Source organism: Cyprinus carpio, chromosome A24 (genome assembly GCF_018340385.1).
Source record: "Cyprinus carpio isolate SPL01 chromosome A24, ASM1834038v1, whole genome shotgun sequence".
NCBI classification, from domain to species: Eukaryota; Metazoa; Chordata; class Actinopteri; order Cypriniformes; family Cyprinidae; genus Cyprinus; species Cyprinus carpio.
Window position 1 is genome coordinate 17,673,326 of NC_056595.1, and position 22,331 is coordinate 17,695,656.

At 33.8% G+C, this 22,331-nt stretch overlaps 2 protein-coding genes across 2 annotated transcripts in view; both read left to right on the top strand.

Moving 5' to 3' along the window:
* The window catches only part of LOC109061838 (mitogen-activated protein kinase kinase kinase 15-like), a 29,206-nt gene extending 19,262 nt beyond the window's left edge, over positions 1 to 9,944 (top strand). Inside the window, 9 exon segments of the mRNA XM_042714471.1 lie at positions 253 to 415; positions 2,684 to 2,858; positions 2,947 to 3,132; positions 4,256 to 4,361; positions 4,473 to 4,704; positions 5,616 to 5,731; positions 7,222 to 7,331; positions 7,468 to 7,544; positions 9,171 to 9,944. Of these exon segments, the coding sequence (XP_042570405.1) occupies positions 253 to 415; positions 2,684 to 2,858; positions 2,947 to 3,132; positions 4,256 to 4,361; positions 4,473 to 4,704; positions 5,616 to 5,731; positions 7,222 to 7,331; positions 7,468 to 7,544; positions 9,171 to 9,333 (1,328 nt within the window). The 3' untranslated portion in view covers positions 9,334 to 9,944.
* Positions 9,945 to 17,538: 7,594 nt separating this feature from the next.
* On the top strand, positions 17,539 to 20,397 carry LOC109061817 (C-C motif chemokine 20-like). Its single transcript, XM_019078905.2, has 4 exons — positions 17,539 to 17,858; positions 18,237 to 18,339; positions 19,149 to 19,226; positions 19,337 to 20,397. The coding sequence occupies exons 1-4, from the start codon at positions 17,756 to 17,758 to the stop codon at positions 19,371 to 19,373; spliced, it is 321 nt and encodes a 106-aa protein (XP_018934450.1). The 5' UTR covers positions 17,539 to 17,755; the 3' UTR covers positions 19,374 to 20,397.
* Positions 20,398 to 22,331: the final 1,934 nt, after the last annotated feature.

Here is a 22,331-nt window from a genome sequence, read left to right on the forward strand (position 1 = left end):
GTGATCATCGCTCCTAAAACTTGCTTTGCATCACAGAAATATGATATAAGTATATATATTATAAATGTGTATATATATCAGATATTTGTATGTCTGTATGTATTGGCAGAAGTTACAAATAGTAATGTTTCCAAACTTTTGACCTGTGTATGTATGTATGTGTGTATGTGTGTGTGAGTGTGTGTGTGTGTGTCCATTCATATTTTTTTCAAAGACACATGGCCATTTGGATTTATGTTCTCCTCCCTTTAGTTTACTTACGAGTTGTTTTGTAGTAGGAGTATGCAGGGAGCAGCAGCAGTGACCCGGGCTCCGTGTCTCCTGACTGCGACTCCAAACAAGACGTGTTCTTTGAGAAGAAAAAGCGCTCTAGCTCAGAGAACCTCATCAAACCACCCAGCTCAAACTTCCTCAGGTGAGCTCAGAAGATGAGCACTAAGGTGAATACAGAGCCATCATCAAGACTAACAAGGGTTCGCTAACCGGTCCAGACGAGTTTAGGTCACGCGCTGGTCAGCCATAGCTGAAAGTGTGTATATGTATGTGTTTATGTGAGCGTTGGATTAGCGTCTGGAATGTTAATGATGTGACTGTGTTTACGGAGCTTGAGAATCCACAGCCGCTTCAGCTCTCAGGCCAACAGTAAATCAACTTCCTGGGCATGAAGCGCTGAGGCCTGTCCTGACAGCTAGTTGACTCCTTGGAAACGCTGTTTAATTAACGCGGTGGAATGAGGAGACAGGTGTGCTGGGCCCTGGTTTCTGGGCAGGTGTATGTACATGTGTGTAATGAGATAATGCCTTTTACAGCAGGTACTCTCTGGTTGCTCATAAAATAATCCCATGAACACTTTACAGACCACTTCTTCACCTCGGTTTCAACGCACACACACCAAATCACAGAGCTGTCAAACATAAACCACGTTTCCTCTTTATCTAAATGAAATCATGTGTTTTTTTTAAGGGGTCATATGATGCGATTTTAATTTTTCCTTTCTCTTTGGAGTGTTACAAGCTCTTGGTGCATAAAGAAGATCTGAAAAGTCGCAAAGACTAAAGTTTCAAATCCAAAGAGATATTCTTTATAAAGGTCAACCACGCCTACCTAAAACGCATCATTTAAATATGCCCCCACATGTCTATGTCACTATGTGGGAAGATTTGCATAAGTTTCAAATCCAAAGAGATATTCTTTATAAAGGTCCTTTTATTCTCTCGCTGTTGCCGCCGCCATGTCGTGGAGACGCTGTGTGTTTCGTTGTGAAAGCGGAACTACTTTGTTTGGTCTTCCAAAAGAGGACACAACTAGAAATCAGTGGTTAAGTTGTATTTACAACACCGTTCCAGAACAGATCAACCCAAATATTCAGATGTGTGCAATTGCATTTTAATGTGGAGTGGACTGTCGGACAATGCCAGCGCTTCTTACTCACAGTCTGTAAGTACGTTCACATATGTAAAGAATTCACCACTGATGATTCAAACGCGAGTTTTGAGCAGTGTAGAGCAGCGCTTGTTGTTTGTCGTTTTCCTTCCTCTTTCTTCCTCCGATCACAAATGCAGACGACATGGTTTTGTTTACGTGGCGCGCATGCACTGCAACGTGTAAAAAGAAAAAAGTGTAAGTCAGTGGTTCTCAGTATGTGGAAAATAATGTGTGTTTTTTGAAACTTTAACCGCATAAACACATTACATTACACCAAATACACAAAATAATGTTCTTTTTAGCAACATCATATGATCCCTTTAATCATTACTCCAGATTTATATATACTTTGGCTGCTAAAGTTAACACTGACATTTAAGTGAATTGAATGTTTAACACGGTTAAATTCACAGTTAGTTAATTTGCCTAAACTGACCTTTAAAAGCTCAACAAGTATGAGAGATCACCTATGAGCGAAACATCCCTTATAAAACCACCTTTCTGCTTTAATTTAATATTTGTTTTTGTTTTGTTTTGTTTTGTTTTGTTTTGTAAAAACCAATCAGAGATTGTGATTTTATTTTTTTTATTGATAGCTGCCTTAAAAAAATAAAATATAAAAAGGTGCATGATACAGTGATGGCATCAGATGATAAAACATGGAACTGAATGACTACCATACTGTATCTGCAGATTTCTACATCAAATAAATTATATTCTTTTGAAATTTGTTCATCAAATAATCCTGAAAAATAACAGCACAACCATTTTCAACATTGATAAGAAATGTTTGTAAAGCAGCAAATCAGCATATTAGAATGATTTCTAAAGGATCATATGACACTGAAGACTGATTTTATTGTGATTAAAAGAGTTTTTATTTTGAATATTGTTATTTGACTACATTTTAAAATATATTAAATATTATTATTTAATGTATTTATTATATTATTGTTATGTTTTATGTTATATATAATGTTATAAATTTATTTATTTATTTTATTTTTGTTTTAGTGTTTGTATATTAACAGATATTTTAAATTGTAATAATATTTCACACTATTACTCTTTTTACTGTATTATTGATTAAATAAATGCAGCCTTGGTGAGCATTAGAGACAGCTTTCTGAAACACTGAAAAAGTCCTACCAACTCCAGACTTTTGAACAATATTGTATTGTACATAATGTAACATCTGCATGAAGCTGTTTAGATTCATATTTTCTTAGTGAATCAGTGTGAAATGTGTGTGTTTCAGTGTTCCAGATGAGAGTTCTACAGCAGAAGACCGCAGCTCTCCAGCCTCCTCTGAGAACAGCGACTCTGGCCTCTTCCTGCTGAAGAAAGACAGTGAAAGACGTGCCATACTCTACAAGGTCCTCAATGAGGACCAGGATAAGGTGACATCCAACCTCATGGAGAACCACATCCAGGTATGTATCCCTGGGTATTTGATTGTGTGTGTTAGTGGTGTATGGACTATCTGAATCATACAGTGAGGACTGTGTCCTTGTCTTTTAGGGTCACGAGGAGCTGAAGTTGTCAGTGGACCACATTAAACAGATCATCTGCATCTTACGGGACTTTATACGTTGCCCAGAGCGACGTGTCATGGCAACGACCATCTCAAAACTCAAACTGGACCTGGACTTCGACAGCACATCAATCAACCAGATCCAGCTGGTTCTGTTTGGTTTTCAGGACTCTGTGAGTTGACTGCAGTATAAATAGTATTGTTCTCGATTGCTACTGTACAATATACAATCTCAGTTTCCTACCCAGGCATGATCCACTATTGATAAAATCATATTTATGCTGCAATATTCATTTTTAAAACCCTAAATACAGATGTTTGACATGCAGTACCATTAGTAAGTTTGACATCAGGAAGATGTATGTATATATATATATAAATACTTTTATTCAGCAAGCATGCATTAAATTGATTAAAAGTGACATTTAAAGACATTTATAATGTTATAAAATTTATTTCAAATAAATGCTGAAAAATAAATCATGGTTTTCACAGAAATATTAAGCAGCAAATTATATTTATTATATTATAAAATTTATTTTGTTTATTTGGTGAAAAATATATGTTTGTTTTAATGATTTCTGAAGGATCATGTCGCACTGAAGACTGGAGTAATGATGCTGAAAATTCAGCTTTGACATCACAGGAATAAATGAAATTTTAAAATATATTCCTATAGAAAACTGTTGTTTCTAATTTTAATATTATTTTTCAATAGTACTATATCTTGATAAAATACATGTAGTCTTGGTGAGCATAAGAAACTTTTAAAAACATTTAAAAATCTACGCATGTTACATCCCCTTTTTTAAATTAATTTAATTTTTAAAGAATGATTTTTAATGAACAATGCACAAAGTCACTAAGAATAACTTTTATATGATTTATTCTAAGCTCTGCTTGTGTATTGCATATTTTTATTGATCTTATTCAGCGTATTTCGTTGTTGTTGACCTGATTTATTTAGTTTTTATTTTACACCTATATTATATTTATTTTTCTGCATCCTGCCATATTTTGCCTCTATTTATTATTTTATACTGAATCTTTCATTTATTTTATTGTCAAATATCGGCGCAATCTAATGCGAGAAGATACATGATTTTACTCATCGATCAACATTATGGAGCAAATTTTGCTTCAAAACAATAGATGAGTCTGTTCTCCTCTGATAAGGAGATTTGTATTTTGTTAGTTTCTCTTGCTTGTGCATCCTTAGTGTATCAGTGCCTCCCTCTTGTGTTTGGTTTGAGATTGATGAGATTAAGATTCCTCTTTCATCACTGTTTGTTTCAGGTAAATAAAGTGTTGAGGAACCACCACATTAAACCACACTGGATGTTTGCCATGGACAACATCATCAGACGGGCTGTACAGGCAGCTGTTACCATTTTAATTCCAGGTGTGTGTGTGTGTGTGCCTGTGTGAAAGAGAGAGGGAAGGAAAAAAAGAAACCAGAGGACTTGTGTGCAAAGAAACTGTGCGACTCATTTTGCATCTGTCTCTCTTCTAGAGCTACAGACGCATTTCGGGCCTGCATCGGAAAGTGAGGGTGCAGATAAGGACGCAGATGAAGTTGACGAAGAGGATGATGGGGACTTTGGATCAGTGGCACGTACGACCCAGGAAGATCAAGCGCTCACGTCTGGAGTCAGCACCCTCAGTTCAGTCATATCCCATGAGGCTCAGCGGCCACAGCACCCGCTGGGAGCCCAGATTGGACGCCTCAAGCAGGAAACCAGCAGGTACACACTATGATTCCTTAAAAAAACACTTACCATCATTCTGTTTAAGGCAGTTAAATATAAACCGTACACAAAATACTCTTTTGCCACCCCCTCCATTGGTGAGTGAATGGAAAAAAATACTCAAAATAGTAACTAAAAATACTAAATATTAAATATTTGTTCCCGGTCACGGATCTGTATTTCACATTATTTACTACAAATATACATGACAGTTCAACAGTTTGGGTTGGTAAGATTTTTTGAACATGTTTTTGAAAGAAGTCTCTTATTCTCTCTTATACTGTCTTTTTATTTAATCAGAAATAATATGAATATTCTGAAATATAAAATTATTAGGATTTATTATAACCAATTACTATTTTAATGGATTTTAAAATGTAATTTATTCATGTGGTAGCAATGCTGAATTTTCAGCACAATTACTCCAGTCTTCAGTGTCACATGATCCTTCTGAAACCATTCTATGTTAAAAAACCATTTAATATGCCGCTTATAAATATCTTTGTGGAAACCATGCTAAATATTTTTCAAGAATAATTGATAAATAAAAAGTACAAAAGAACAGGATTTACTTTAAACAGAAATGTCTTGTTCACTTTTGATGACACTTGACACTTTTCTGAATAATACAGTAAATCAATGTTTTAAATATATTTGCAATACATTCTATTATTTTTCATTCAAATTATTATTTACTTGTTTTACTTATTTTTTTTTTTTTAAATTTTTTTTTTACTTGTTTTACTTTGTATTTTTATGAAAAACAGCACAGGTCATTGTTTATATTTTAATGGTTTTATGATTAGATGTGTTCTGTCTTTTCTTGTTGGATTTAGTCTGAGAAGGATGGCTAGAATGTGTTAATAATGCTTTTGAAATGTATCTCAATGTTATGTCGCCCTCTTCAGGCTGCTTGAAGAACTGGTACAGAAGGAGAGAGAATATCAGCAGGTACTGAGACAAACTCTCCAACAGCGGGTACACGACATTGAGCTTATCAGGATCAGACAACAGCCTTCTGCAGGTTAGCTGTGTAACTAAATCACACACATTTATTGATTTAGACTTACGTAAAATCCATTCACTCTGTCTTTATTTACACTGAAATCTCATGTATGTCTGTATGCCAACTAAGGTAATAGAGAAAGTGTCAGCTCACCTTTATCTGATTTCCAGTGTCCTGTTCTGACCTTTAGAGTTGTTTACAACCAGATTATAGAAAAAAGCAAATACAAGTTCTGTTAAAAGAAAACTAGTGAGCCGCCGTAATGTCTGCTACCTACCTGCCCAATAAGTGACTAAGTTTAAAGTGTGAATGTGAGTCTTGAAATGCTGTCTATACTGTATAGATCTAGGGCTGCAATAAACGATTATTTTGATAATCGATTCATCTAACGATTATTAAATCAGTTAATCGACTAATCGTCGATTATTTCACTGATTAATCAGTAGACATTTACTGATAATTCAGCTTTTGCAATTAGTTCAAATATTGAGTTATACATATACTAACAAATAAATAAAGGTAATCACTTCAGCTTTTAAAAATCATATTATTTAATTACAATTATTATACAATTAATTTATAAAAACAATAAATATTTGGCACACAAAATGAGACGACAGAGAAACTATTATTCACCAAATGAGTCACGTCACTCATTTGGCACACAAAATGAGATGACAGAGAAACTATTATTCACCATTTAATTAGCTATATGAAAAAGAAACTGAATGACACATCATTGCCTAACATCTCTTTTTATAAGTCATATGGATAAGAAACAAAATAATCTTAAAATACCTTATAGGGTTATGATAAGCAAAACGGTCCTGAGCTAGATCAAGCTTTGATCTCTACAAACCAAACTATCAATTTAATAAATTAATATTTTTTCCCCACTAATAAAAAGATTTTATCATTAGCTAGCTCAACACTGGAGAGCTGCTTTTTAAAATCAAGTTGTAATTCTAACCGAAAGCGACACTGACACTGATGTTTTTCATGTTTTATACTGTAAAGCTGCTTGATTTAAAGCTATCTATTGTATAAAGTACTATATAAACAAACATGATGTGACTGGACTTTACTGAAGTACCGAACTACAGAGCTTGTGCAAGCATCCACATTGCTGTAATCAGATGCTTTCTTAACTGCTGCTTTCTCACCGCTGTCAGTTTTTGTTGTGTTTATTTCGTTATTGGGAGGAAAGCGCAGCATATATTAATATATTCATCCAAACGCCGTACAGCACCTTCAGGTTCAGCCACCTTTGCTCTGAAGCACTGTGTCGTCTTCTCTTGAATTGCATCCAGGAGGGCGCTACAGCCCCACACTGGTCAAATCACATTGTTGCAGGCTGTTACATTAGGTCATATGAGATCAAAGACTACTCGACAACAAAAATATTTGTCGACAGTTTTTGTCGATAATGTCGACTAATCATTTCAGCCCTAGATAGACCTTAGCATCTGTGTTTTAATATTCCTATATCTTCCCTTTGCCTTTAACAGAGATGCCCTCAACCCCCTCTATATTTCACATTGTCGCACATCCTGAGCCTGACAAGAAGCTCACTGACTGGCTGAAGGAGCAAGGTGCCGACTCTGAGACCATAGACAAGGTGAAACATATCACACTAAACTGTCTATATCGTGTCTTTCCCACGATTAGAAAATGACTCACTTTTTAATTGTCCATAAATAAAGAAACTGAAGATTTATGCCAAGTTCTTGTGGTTTCTCTCTGTGTCTGACAAGTTTGTTGAAGAAGATTTTACACTCAACGACGTTCTTTGCGATGTAACAAAAGAAGACCTGCGCTGCCTGAGGCTTAGGTGAGGGCTTAATTTGTAAGCATCCAAGTGAGTGATTGATTGTGTACACCGTATACTCTTCCTATTTTCTTTGTCAGGTGAGCCACTTATAATGGAATAAATACAGTACAGTAATATTAAATAGATTAAATTATATATGATATTTATAATAATATTTGTAATATAAAATATTCCTACTATTAATGTACACAACAGTATAAAAGTTTGGAGTGTTTTTGAAAGAAGTCAAAGTATGTTCACTAAGACTGCATTTATTTGATGAAAAATACAGTAAAAGCAGTCATTTTATGGAAAATTATTACAATTTGAATCAACTGTTTTTTGCTGCAATGGCAAAGCTGAATTTTAAGCAGACATTACTCCAGTCTTCAGTGTCACATGATGCTTCAGAAATCAAAAACATTTATTTTTATTATCAGTGTTGAAAACTGTGGTGCTTAAATTTTCAGGATTCTTTAATGAATAGAAAGTTTAAGGGAACAAAATTTATTTGAAACAGAAATCTTTAGTAACATAGTAATCTTTAGACAGAAATCTTACTGACCCTAAACTTCTGAATGTTTTTTTTTTTCATTTATTTAAATCTAATTTATTGTAAAATATATTTAGAATCAAGGGTATTTACATTTTACACTTACATTTACATTTTCATTTTAAGGGTATTTACACTTTATATAGCTTTATATTTACTTTATAAAAATATTATATTCATCATTTATATATGGGAACTACAACTACAAAAAGAAAAAAAAAATGGGCCAAGCCAAAATAGTACTTTTTAACCACAACCATTTTTTAAAACCATTTTAACCACAAATCACTGGTCTGTAAATTAGCAAAAACTTAGCAAATACTGTAGATAAAATAATTTAGTGCTGGATAACTTTTCCTTTTGTTTTCTTTAAATGTTTAAGCTGTGTAGGTAAAGTTGCACACTACTATTTACAGGAAGATGAGTCAATGTTCCACTCAATATTGATGGCTTCAAACAGTTCATGAGTTGCTAAAAATATTCTCCCAGTTAGTTGGAGTTTAATGAGAGAACAAATATTCTTTTTGGGGTTCAAATCTGGACTTATTCTCAAGCCACTTCTTGGTTGTCTTTGCAGTGTAGGCAGGAGCATTTTCTTGATGAAAAATAACATCTGATCGTTCCTCTTTAGACTACTTTTCAATTGTGGGAAGCACATTCTTCAGTATTCTTTCATACTCCAAAGCATTACTTGACTTTTCACAAGTACCAGTGGCTGAAAAGGCTCCCCACATCATAACACATCTGTGGTGGAGATGCATTCATTATTGTATTTCTCACCAGATCTTCAGACACCGCTCTGGTGCATCACACAGCTCCACTGAACCACTCTGAATCACACTTCCCATATTCTGCCAAAAACTTTGTTCTGTCTTTGATGCTTTTCCGAGACAGAAATGGCTTTTCAAGGAATGCATTTGCCTAATTCTTGCTAATTTCCTTGCAAGTAATTTGTGGTTGAGACTATTAGAAGCTTAGAGTTTGGCCCATTGTTTTGCCCAGAAGTGTACACCTGTAGTTATTCTGCAAGCTAAGTTGTCTCTAAGAAAATGTCTGCAATTAATAAAAAATATTTAATTTATTTCCCACTATAGAGGAGGAGCGCTGTGTCGTATCTGGAAAGCCATTCAGAGACATCGTAATAAAGGGCTTAGAAAGTTTCCGAAGGATGAAAACTGCGAGAGGTTGCTGTTGACGGACACCGATCCACACAATCATCCCTATAATGAGAGACCCTTACTGGCCCAAACCTTGTAATTATGTCATGCTCTGCACCAGCTGGACATGGTTACTTCAGTCTTTCACCTATGACCTAATGTGCTATTTTAGTATATATTTTCAGCCTCTCCAGCCTTTCCAAACATCTTATTTCCATTTGATTTCAATAGGAATAGCCATGAGGATGTAAACGACTCTATCTAGGAAAGACTGCACTTTCCGCTTTTTACACTGCCAGGCCAAGAGGGGTCATGTGACCCTCTCCAAGTGACTTGGGAATGGGCCTAGGACGGGCAGAGCAAACAGTGTTACCTACTTCACGTAGGACTTCAGATCATGCCATTTTAAAAGAGAGAAAATCTATGTTTATATTTGTTGTAGCTTAACAAGTCTGGGAAATGTATTATTCAATATAAAACATAGTTAGGTTTTTTTTTTTTTTTTTTTTTTTTTTTTTTTTTTTTAATGAGGGACTGTCTGGACAAAATGACCACATACCTCTCGGACCAGGGCTAATGAGCCTCTTTTAGACATACAGTATTTTGATAAGTTTCGATGTAATTACCCCAGTATGTAGATAAATAAACATGAACTAGTCATAACATTCAGTTGCAACTTGAGTAGCTATGGCACTTAATAGTTGCTTGGACTTCAAGTATTACTCAACTGTCTTTTCTTTTTTTTTTCTTTTTTTTTTTTTTTAATGTGCAAGACCAGGCTTGCTGAAAGTTAGTAGCAGTTTAAATTCAGTTTCATTCAGCCATTTTATAGTCTGAATGGAACAAAGCACCAAAAATGCTTATCCAGGATTCACAGATTCTTATATGATTTGTTTGTTCATTTTGTTTTAACGTTTCAACTGCCGTGTTTGAATGTTGACTTGTACACATGAAAGTGAAAAAAAAAAAGTGACACTTTGAGCACATCGACCTATTGTGGGAACGGTAGCACTTTGAGCACCATTGTTCCATCTAAGCTATTTAAATTATTTCTCCGCTGCATGCACCGAAAGTGATGTGTCGATGAAAGATTCTTTTCTCTGTCTTTTGATTTGAATGATTTGTAAACTGGATTTTCTGGCTGTGTCGGAGACAAAATGTGCTTTACTTTTTGTGACTTTTTTTTTCTGGCTTCTTTAATGAATAGAAAGTTTAAAGGAGCAACATTTATTTGAAACAGAAATCTTTAGTAACATTATACATTTTTACTGTGACTTTTGATCAATTTAATGCACCCTTGCTGAATAAAAGTTTTAATTTCTTTAAAAAAAAAAAAAAACTTACTGACCCCATACTTCTGAATGTTTTTTTTTTCATTTATTTATTTATTTAAATCTAATTTATTGTAAAATATATTTAGAATCAAGGGTATTTTACATGTGAACTACAACTACAGAAAAAAAAAAATGGGCTAAGCCAAAATGATTTCAAGACTTGAAGACTTAAATGATTTGTAAACTGGATTTTCTAGCTGTATCAGAGACAAAATGCCAACTTGTTTCTCCGAATTGCAAAACAGGTGAATAAAGTTCAGACATGCACTCCTGAGCTACTGCAAAGGTTGAAATAAACTTTTTTTGTTGTTTTTTTTTCATAAGATGTCACATGGCAGTTATTAGATGCCTTCAAATATTTGACATAGTTTAAGCTGTGGAAAATGTTGCAATCGCTGGAAACACTGTCAAAAGGAAAAGACATACATTTAAAAACAATAAATGTTAAGTTATTTAAAAAGACTAAGAATTAAATGGAAATGTAATATTTTATAAGGACATAAACATTGTTACTGTAACATTTCCTGTTCTGTATCATGTAAAGTGTTTTCTGTAAATTTTCAAATGTGTCCCTGTGTTGTTGTTGTTTTTTGTAATTGAGCTTATTGTTTTAGATTCAACGTTATTTTTATGCTTTCTGATGGTGACATAATGTGATATGATTTCACCTGAAGGTCACACCTGCACATTTTGCATGTTTTGCAAACAGATTAAGCCTCAGCTGCTCTCTGGTAACACGTCATGTTTTGGAAAGTTTTTCAATCAAAATGAATCGATCACGAGTCCATCTGCTTCACTAGCACTATATAAATAAGGGGTTTCGAACTCAATTCCTGAAGGCCCGGAGCCCTGCAGAGTTTTGTTCCAACTTGCAAACCATGCAGTTTAAAAACAAGCCTGAAATACTTGATTAGTTGGATCAGGTGTGTTTAACTAAACTCTGCAGGGCCCCGGCCCTCCAGAAATTTGACACCCCTGATATAAATGCTTTATTCATCCATTCATTCATTCATTCACTCATCCAGTCACAGCGGTTCTTGATTTAGCAGCTTGCTGTGGAGAGGGAGTTTTTAAGTAAAAAATGGCATGCATTTCCGCCTGGGCCTCACGCAATGCTATCATGTGACTTGGAAAAAAGTGAATGTGCCAGGAAGCATATTTCTATGTTGTTTTTAACTTAAGAACTAGTGTGTAGATCTTGAAGTAACATGTCTAATATATTTGTTCTATGGTATATTAAAAGCATATGTGTTTGGAATGTGAAGCTTTGAAACAATGAATGTCACTGACCAAATTTGTCAAACTTCTGAGATGTAAATATGATTAAATGGTGATTTTTACTCTTGTCATTTCAAATCAAGTCAAAAATGAGTTAGAAATGCAGAAAGTCTGATTCTGAATTGTTGTGAGCATTAGCCTAAATTGAATGTTTGCATATGAAATAACATTTAAATGAAAGTGACTTATGCATAATTTCTTGTCAGCGAGTCTAATTTAGAAATGACATTTTGCATGATGTCTATTTGATGCTCAGCTATCCAAATGAAGTGGTTATTGCAGACGGTTTTTAGTGAAGTTGGGGGGAAATTTACTCACTCTCAGAACAGAGGATTTTATTATAAGTGACAGCCATGTTAGCAATCGTTCATAGCTGCAACATAAAGAAGTGTAAGAGAATAACCTCACACTCTGAATTATGCACAGATACTACAGTGCCAGTAAAAGAATGGAATTTCTTGTGTTGGAAATATACTATGAGATCTGTATGAAAACGTCAGGGTGCTTATTAGACAGGAGTCATGCAAGTCCTTTCATGGAAGAACGTACGCAAACACCCAATTATGTGGGCTGTTGTGTTCAAAATGACTGTAGCTGGAACTCATCCCCTTCAAAAGGATGCAAGCAAATTGTTGATCAGATTCTTTCTGAAGCTCTGGTTCAATATCATTTATTCTTAAGTTAAAATGAAAGGTTAAGGAAGGAAGGACATCTGTGCAAGTGATCTGTGTGACTCAAACCATTTTATGAGAAGTGATCAACTGAGTTAGCCATGTTGTAAAAATGTGTGGCATTCAAACAACTGTCATGGAAATAAATTTGGTATACAAGGTATTTCCTCAAAGATAAACAATCATACAAGAAGTGTGTTGCAGAATGCCTTATTTAGTGTTACTTGTCTGCTTTCAAGACACGGTTCTTAAAAGAACCAATTTTGTCTTGTTGTGAAGAGCATTTTAATGATCTGAAGAATCTTTTTCTGCTATAAAGAACCTTTAGTGCAAAGGGAAATGTTATTTGGATGTTAAAGCTTCTTCTGATGAAGAACCTTTATTGCGAAGAGCGTGTGCTTTTAACAAATTTAATAACATGCCTGCTCAGCCACAGAAAACACTAGATTGTGGAAAAATCAATAAATTTTTATACATTTAAATACATTTAAAAATGTATTAAAATGAATGCAGGTTACCATAAATACTGTATATACCATATAAATATAAATAAATATAGGAACTTATTTCACAAGTAATAAGCATACAAACTTAAAATACTTATAAAAAGCTTAAAGAGCTACATAAAACAGTCAAAACCCCTCAAAATGACCTTATGGCAAACAAATATTTTTGGATGTTGCCAGCATTTTTGAACCTGCCACATCTACGTAATACATGAAATTATCATTCTTCTCATGTGCAGAACATTATTGAAATGTTTTTTCTGGGTGTTATTTATAGCTCTGAAGGGCATCTAAATTTAGCACTTTAGCTTATTTTAGAATTCTGTATAAGCAAAATACATATGATAGCTGGAAAAGAAAAGGGGACAAACTACTTTAAGCTCAGATGCAAAATTGTACATTTTGATTTGACTTTTTTTCCCACAATTGAAGACATTTAAAGGGCACATCCAAAATTAGCCAGTGCTATTTTAATCCTTCCTACAGTGAGTTAATCATTCATTTCTGCACATTTTACACCAACTAGAGTTGATGGAATTGGTGACACTTGGAGTAAAATAATAACCAGCCATTTAGTAACAGAAAGCTATCATGTTTTCTTCATCAGCACCATCACTTCTGTCCTCTACTTTCTCTTGTTCTCTTTCAGGTTCATTCATGCTAACACTATATAATTTGCTTTATTCACTCACAATTCATTTGACTTTTACTGGTGAGTTTATTCTCTATTTGAATAATTCTAGAAATTAGCATGACAACGGATATCTTGCACAAAGCAGCAGAACTGCAACAAAGAAAATGAACCACACAAAAACAAAGCTTTTCATCAAGGCAAATATCTCAATGTAAGACTAGAACCACTTTAAACTAGGCATATTTTGAGGTGATCAGGGTGAAAAAGATTAAAAGCACAAGCAACACTTGAAATCTGAGCCTGAAGCTCCTTTCAAACTATTGTTAAATTTTGTTAATCCAAGTTAAATAATAAAAAAGGTATTCCAGTAGGTTTGTTTGTTCCTTAAAGGGACAGTTTACCCAAAAATGAAAATTCTGTCATTATTTACTCACATTTGTGAATAAGTTAGGGTCAAAAGACAATACTAGATCCTATTTGTCATTGTATGGAGAGAAAAAAAAAGACATTTATCAAAATATCTTCTTTTGCTTTCCACACAAAATAAACAATATCTCTTTAATGCTCTTGACCAGTTTAAGTAAATCCTTTATATAAGTGTAAAGTCGGCACATCTTTATGTGTCAGCAGTGACATGTTCAGAGGAAGTCTCTAACTGCCCAGATTAAATATTAACTGACATATAATTTATGCAAAACAGGTGTGACAACTGTAAATGGTTAAGTTGTTATAGTTGATAAGTGCAAGGTTTTGAGTAACTATGTGGATTTAGGCCAATGAGATGATTCATAACAGTTTTTTTTTTCTGTCATATCTCTGTTACATAAATTTGTGTACAAATCATCAAAAATGAATGTCCAATGCCATATGCATTTAAGAAACTGGATTTGTTCCTCAACATAGAGTGTGATACATTGTTGACAAAAATGACTGGCCTTTAGACACTTCTTTTTTGCAAGGGTGCAACATGATGATGATGATGGTGATTTCACGAGTATTCACATATTTCATGACTATTCCTAATATGTGGTTCTACTTCTACCATATTCCATTATTTTAAATTGCAATAATATTTCACTATATTACTGTTTTTTTTTCTGTATTTTTGTTTTCAAATACATGCAGCCATGATGAGCAGAAGACACATTAAAAATCACTGATCCCAAACTTTTGTACAGCAGTGTATATGTTTTAGTAATAATACAATATATTTAGATAACTAAATGCATTGTGCTGGCCTCCAGCATGCCCTTAAAAAGGATGCAAGCAAATTGTTGATCAGATTCTTTCTGAAGCTCTGGTTACCTCTAAATATCATTTATTCTTAAGTTGAAATGAAAGGTCAAGGAGGGAAGGACATCTGTGCAAGTGATCTGTGTGACTCAAACCATTTTATGAGAAGATATCAACTGAGTTAGCCATGTTGCAAAAATGTGTGGCATTCAAACAGCAGTCATGGAAATAAACTTGGCATTCAAGGTATTTCCTCAAAGATAAAGAATCTTGCAAGAAGTGTGCTGCAAAATGCCTTCTTTAGTGTTACTTGTCTGCTTTCAAGACACGGTTCTTAAAAGAACCAATATTGTCTTGTTGTGAAGAGCATTTTAATGATCTGAAGAATCTTTTTCTGCTATAAAGAACCTTTAGTGCAAAGGGAAATGTTATTTGGATGTTAAAACTTCTTCTGATGAAGAACCTTTATTGCAAAGAGCGTGTGCTTTTAACAAATGTTTAACATCATGCCTGCTCAGCCACAGAAAACACTAGATTGGTAAAAAATTGAATGGAACCATTTGAATGTTTCCCAGAGTGAGATTGGATTGAGTGATTATGTAATGTTACAATTTAATAGATGATCAGGCATTTTAAGATTTTAGAAGGTTATTCAAGTACTCAATGTTAGGTGAACATTAAAATAAATGTCATATTAATAAGTACATATAAATATTTATAAATCACATTTATTCATTTTTAGTGTTCAGTTGATTGCATGAATCATGCAGTTTGCACTTTTTATTTTTAAATGGCTAAAATACACTAAATATATATTTAGAATAATACATTTAAAAATGAATTTAAATGCATGCAGGTTACCATTAATATATACCATATAAATATAGGAACTTATTTCACAAATAATAAGCATACAAACTTAAAATACTTAAAAATAGCTTAAAGCTCTTCAAAAATAGCCAAAACTGCTCAAAATGACCTTATGGCAAACAAATATTTCTGGATGTTATTTTGTCTTGTTCTATACTGAAATGCAGAATTGTATTTCTACATTCTATTTCATCAGCATTTTTGATCCTGCCACATCTACTGTACGTAATACCTAAACCTCTGAACTTATCATTCTTCTCACATGCAGAACATTATTAAAATGTTTTCCTGCTTGTTATTTATAGCCTTGAAGGGCGTCTAAATTTAGCACTTTAGCTAATTTTAGACTTCTGCATAAACAAAATATATATAAGAGCTGGAAAAGAAAGGGCGACAAACTACTTTTAGCTCAAATGCAAAATTGTACATTTTGATTTTACTTTTTTTCACAATAAAGACGTCCACAATTAGCCAGTGCTATTCTTAACACTTCCTACAGTGAGTTAATCATTAATTTCTGCACATTTTACACCAACTAGAGTTGATGGAATTGGTGACACCTGGAGTAAAATAATAACCAGCCATTTAGTAACAGAAAGCTATCATGTTTTCTTCATCAGCACCATCACTTCTGTCCTCTACTTTCTCTTGTTCTCTTTCAGGTTCATTCATGCTAACACTATATAATTTGCTTTATTCACTCACATGTAATTCATTTGACTTTTACTGATGAGTTTATTCTCTATTTGAATAATTCTAGCAGTTGACAACCGATATCTTGCACAAAGCAGCAGAACTGCAATGAAGAAAATGAACCACATAAAGCTTTTCATCAAGGCAAATATCTCAATGTAAGACTAGAACCACTTTAAACTAGGCATATTTTGAGGTAATCAGGGTGAAAAAGATTAAAAGCACAAGCGACACTTGAAATCTGAGCCTGAAGCTCCTTTCAAACTATTGTTAAGTTTGGTAATCCAAGTTAAATAATAAAAAAGTATTCCAATAGGTGTGTTTGTTCCTTAAAGGGACTGTTAAGCCCAAAAAATGAAAATTATGTCATCATTTACTCACATTTGTAAATTAGGGTCCAATACAATACTAGATCCTATTTGTCAATGTATGGACAAAAAAAAAAAAAAAAAAGTAATTTTTCAAAATATCTTCTTTTGCATTCCACACAAGACAAACAATATCTCTTTAATGCTCTTGACCAGTTGATGTATATGCAAGTAAATCCTTCATATATGTGTAATCAAGTCGGCACATTTGATCATCTTTATGTGTCAGCAGTGACACGCTCAGATGAAGTCTCTAATTGCCCAGATTAAATATTAACTGACATATAATTTATGTAAAATAGGGTGTGACAAGTGTAAATGCTTACCACATACATTTACTTAAGTTTGCACAGACACTTCAGTAGCACTGATGTATTGACAGCATCTAAAACCTAAATAACTTACAAATGTCCTTTAAAGATGTACAGATGTATACAAATCCTTTTTTAATCTATGACTATTTAATTCACGGATTCTTGAATTCATGAATCAGTCGGTTGATTGATTGTATTTATAATGTATTCATAATCACAGGTGTGTATTACAAAGTATTCCTAAAGGCATGTCTAAAATTAGAAAATTTGTATATAATGTTAAAACGTTTTAAATGAATTCATTTATTTGTAAATTAGTGTTTAAATGAGTATTTTCAAGCATGTGAATAACATTTGACCCTTCGCTGGTTTAAAATCAGACACATTAATCAGAGGCACGTGGTTATGGAAACAGGAAGTAGATTACATTTCCAACTGTCTCACACACCTGCCCCGACCGCAGCGTATATCCACATCAGAAGAGTTTCATTCGGGGAGTGAACATAAATTCCAAAGGGTGGGGGAAATTCCAAATGAAGGTTTAAATTGAGTGTTCATCAAAAGCTCTTCAGAACGTTTTCTGTGTGGATTACCACTCTCTTAACAACACTTAAACACTTTATGAGATACTGGAGCGCTTCCAAAGAACCAAAGATGGCTTGCCTTAAAATCTACACTTTGAGTTTCCTCATACTCATCGCTTTTTTTGTGGAGACAGATGCAGGTGAGTGAATGTGCTTTTAAAATATATGTGAAACATTCTTTTAAAGCACTGTTCTGCTGAATGTGTTAATGATCCGCTGTTATTTGAGACATTTTGTGTGATATAACACACTGATTGCATGGAGTAGTATTTTCACTTTACAAATAAAGATTTTGTGCTCATGGGCACAGATTTAGTATAGTGAAAGCTGGATTACGTATTCAGCTTTCCTGGCTGAATGGAGACTGGGAAACTTTTGTATTAGCATGCATGTGAAAGTCCTTCTGGTCCAGTTACTGTTACAGTAGATACAGATTTTATTTTAGACAATAGTGGAACATTTTACATAGCCTGCAAATGTGTGAACATCAGAATAACACTTTCACTCCTGTTTCACAGTGAGTTGCTGTCTTAGTTACACGAAGCACCCTCGACGCTGTGGAATTCTGAAAGGCTACATTATCCAAAACATGACTGGCAGCTGTGATCTTGCAGCAATAATGTAAGTTATATTTTTGCATACACGTCTGATGTAATTAATGTAAATGATGCAACATTTACATACTCACAGAAATATAATAATATATATAATATACATTTGTATACATTTTTATAATTTAGAAAAAAAAAATGTTGAACAAATTACATATCTATAAATCATTTTTTATGCTTTTTTTTAAATGAACTTTTTTTAAAAATATGTAAATGTATTTTTACTAAAAAATAAGTGCTATTTTAAAAAAACATTTTAATTTTATTATTTAATATGTAATACAAACAAACAGTAATTTTACTAATATATATGTGGTTTTATGCATATCTATATTTTTTTTATATTTTGCAAATTTGACAAATATGTGTATAAATATAGATATTTTTTTTGGTAACTCATATCATAATGCATTACCTATTGTTATCAAATCCCTATACATCCACCTGTGTTATTTTGATGACTTCACTATTGTTTTAAACAGTATAATAGAATGAGTGTGCGCTGTTACTGGAGCAGTACCATTTCAAAATTTACACTTTTGTACCTTATTTACTCTTAAAGAGTGCATATTCTTAGAGTGTGTGTTCACATTATTGTAATGTGTGAATATATAAGAAAACATTTAAATATATAGAATATTGTTATATTATTAATATAATATAATGTATTCTTTATATATTTTGGGGGGTTGAGAAAGAGGATCATGTGTATTTGCAATGCCACATGCATAAGCTTTGTTGACAATGACTTTATAGACATTAGGCTGCTGATAATGTTGTCTCTGGTGCTAAAGTTCACTGTAATTTACATCATTGCAGCTTCCAAACTGAGAAAGGAAAATCTATCTGCGCTGACCCAGCACAGAATTGGACACAGAAGAGAGTTGCATGTCTGAAGTATGAGAGCATATCTTATCAATCACTATCATAAAGTAATGCAGTCTTACCACATATTGTGCCCTTAAGAAAATTAACTGATGGAATGAAAAATGTTCTGTGCCCTTTAGGATGAAGGCAGCAAGAGTGAAGACTGGCGGTTTTTAATGTTTTAAGAACACCAAAAAGCAGAGGCTCTTCTGGAGTTTTCCTCTTTAAAAAAGAGAACTTATTTTCTTTATATTGGCATCACTTAAATGCACTTTCTTGTACAGAGTATTTATGGAGGGAAAATACAAGGCAGCTTTACTACACTGTGGATTTTAGGCCTCTTGTTGTTTTTTAAACTATGCAAAATATTTTAGTTAACTCACTAACCAAGTTCACAATTTTTACTAATTCAAATACTATTTAAATGTCATCTATAAAGACTAATATAGGCAAAGGAATTATATATTTGATATCGTTCACAAATGGTTTTTAAGGGTGGATGTATTTTGAGCTTTGTTTTGTGGAATGGCCCCTTTGGTTAGTCAGTGCTGCCCTCTACTGTTAAAGCTATGCCAGTATGACAAAGTAGGAAATGTTTTTCCATCTTTAAAACTTAATTTATACATTTTATACAATTGTATATATAAATTGTTTTTGTTTTCTGTTACGTTTCACTTATATGTGTTTTTAAATAAAGGTCACCAAAATGAAAACACAAACTAACTTTACTATGGATTTTCAGGTCTCTGTTGTTTTTTAACAACTTATTTATAGGGCAAAATATTTCAGAACTCTATGTATTGAAAAAGGTTTATTATTAACTCACTAATTCAATTCACAATTTATTCATTCATTTATATGTACTGATTAAAAAAAAAAAAAAAAAACTTTTAAATGTACTCATTATTGTGCTCAATACATCACAGTAATCCACATGACTCCAGTCGATCAAATGGCATATTAAGAAGCAAAAAGCTATGTGTTTGTAAGAAACAAAGTAATCTTAAAGACATTTTTAACTTCAAACTGTTGCTGGACTGAAGTCATATGAATTACTTGTGAATTATTGTGATGTTTTTATCAGCTGATTGGACTCTGACGGCATCTATTCACTGCAAATGATCCATTGGTGAGCAAGCGATGTAATCTTGTGCACACCATGTGCCAAGCATGTCATCAAATTAAAATGAGGGTACAATCATTTTTCCTGCTAGTCAGTTCATTGATAATTCAGTGATGTCATCCAGTTCAGCTCTCTTCCAGTAGTGTCTGTGCAATCAGTCAAGCGTCCCCAACTTAGCAAGCCAAAGGCGACAGTGACAAGGAACTAAAACTCCATCTATGACAGAAATGGAGAAAAAACCTTTTAAATTTATGGCACATCTAGTTGACATGGTCTCCGCTGACATTCAGGGCTGTATTGGTCGTCTATAGGTGCTGATTCACCATCTGGTCTAGATATAGACTGGATCCGGATGGCTACGGTGACCTCAGAACCTAAGAATGAATGAGACTAATTTGAGCGTAGATGCCATTCTTCTTATGATGTAGCGAGTATATCAGGTTTTATGGGAAGTGTTCCTGGTTCCGGATGACTTAACTAATGCAGCCTAACAATCCTTTAACTGATTTGAATTATAGAAATGCAATAGTGTGTTATGTGTAAACCAGGTTAAAGAGATGGGTCTTTAATCTAGATTTAAACTGACAGAGTGTGTCTGCCTCCTGAACAACACTAGGTAGATCGTTCCAGAGTTTGGGCACAAAATAGGAAAAAGATCTGCCACTGCAGTTAATTTTGATATTCTAGGTATTATCAAATGGTCAGAGTTTTGAGATGGCAGTGGACGTGAAGGACTAAAATGCGTTCAGGGCTTTATAAATAATTAGCAAGGTGTAATCGATGTTCAATGAGGAGTCAGTGCAGTAATGATAGAACTAGGCTAATATGGTTCTACTTCCTGGTTCTAGTAAGAACGCCAGCTGCTGCATTTTGGACCATTCTGGAGTTTATTAAGCGCGTAGAACAACCACTCAATAAAGCATTACAATAATCTAACTTCAAGGTCATGAACGCATGAATTAACATTTCTGCAATTGACATTGAGAGCATAGGTCGTAATTTAGATATATTTTTATGATGAAAAAATGTGGTTTTATAAATGCTAGGAACATGGCTTTCACAGGAAAGATTGCTATCAAATGGCACACCCAGATTCCTAACTGATGACAAGAATTGGCAGAGCAGCCATCAAGTGTTAGACTAGCTGTTTCCCAAATGAGGCACTATACACTATGTTCTTCTGCACTATGTACTCAACCATGTAGTGTATGAATTATATAAGGTTATTTCATCATTCATAATCAGAGTCTGATAGCCCTTCCCCCTTCTCTATATAATTTAAGTTGCAAAAATTGAGTGCATGAAGTGTCCAACGTACGGGTATTTGAAGTGCACTTTTTCTTATTGGAATTTTCGATGTGAACACACTACTCGCACTGTTTATACTACAAAACGTCAAAGAATAGTGCATGTGATTTGGGATGCACATTAAAGAATACCCTAGACATGTTACTTGTATAGTTTTGAATGGGCAAAAATGCAACAGTCTCTATGGCAGCTCTATTGAAGGAAGCCCCGGTATAAGTCATCGCGTCACTGCAGCTGCCATTAGAACAGAGCAGATGTTTTCAAAAGAACTTCTAAACAAAAAAAAAACCGATACAAATAGAACCACAATAAAACAAACATACAAAAAACAATGACAGGATAAGATGATTATCAACAATAGTAGGTAACACTTTACAATAAGTTTCAACGGCTCTGCTTAAGAAATCCCAGTTGCTATGGAAACAGTCAGCGTTCTGAAGAATAAGCTTTTTTAACGTTTCACAGCCAAAAGTTTTTTTTTTTCTTTCTTTTTTTTTCATTTCCACAATTATGTTAATAACATATGTCAGGGCATGAAATTCCCATTTGCCCGTCACTGTATGTCATGGGAGAAACAGTCAGTCACACATAGGAGTGGAGCTGCAAAACTCTGGATAAACTGAGAATCAAGATTCTCTAAACAAAACAGCTTGTAAACTAGATGTTCTGACAAAAATTAATGTTAATTGCTGCAGTGTTGCTGC

Excerpts from the sequence above, each read along its gene's own strand:
- LOC109061817 (XM_019078905.2), top strand. The coding sequence starts at position 17,756 with ATGAGATACTGGAGCGCTTCCAAAGAACCAAAGATGGCTTGCCTTAAA. Across the intron at positions 17,859-18,236 it reads TTTTGTGGAGACAGATGCAG|TGAGTTGCTGTCTTAGTTAC; the intron begins GTGAGTGAATGT and ends CCTGTTTCACAG. Across the intron at positions 18,340-19,148 it reads TGTGATCTTGCAGCAATAAT|CTTCCAAACTGAGAAAGGAA; the intron begins GTAAGTTATATT and ends ACATCATTGCAG.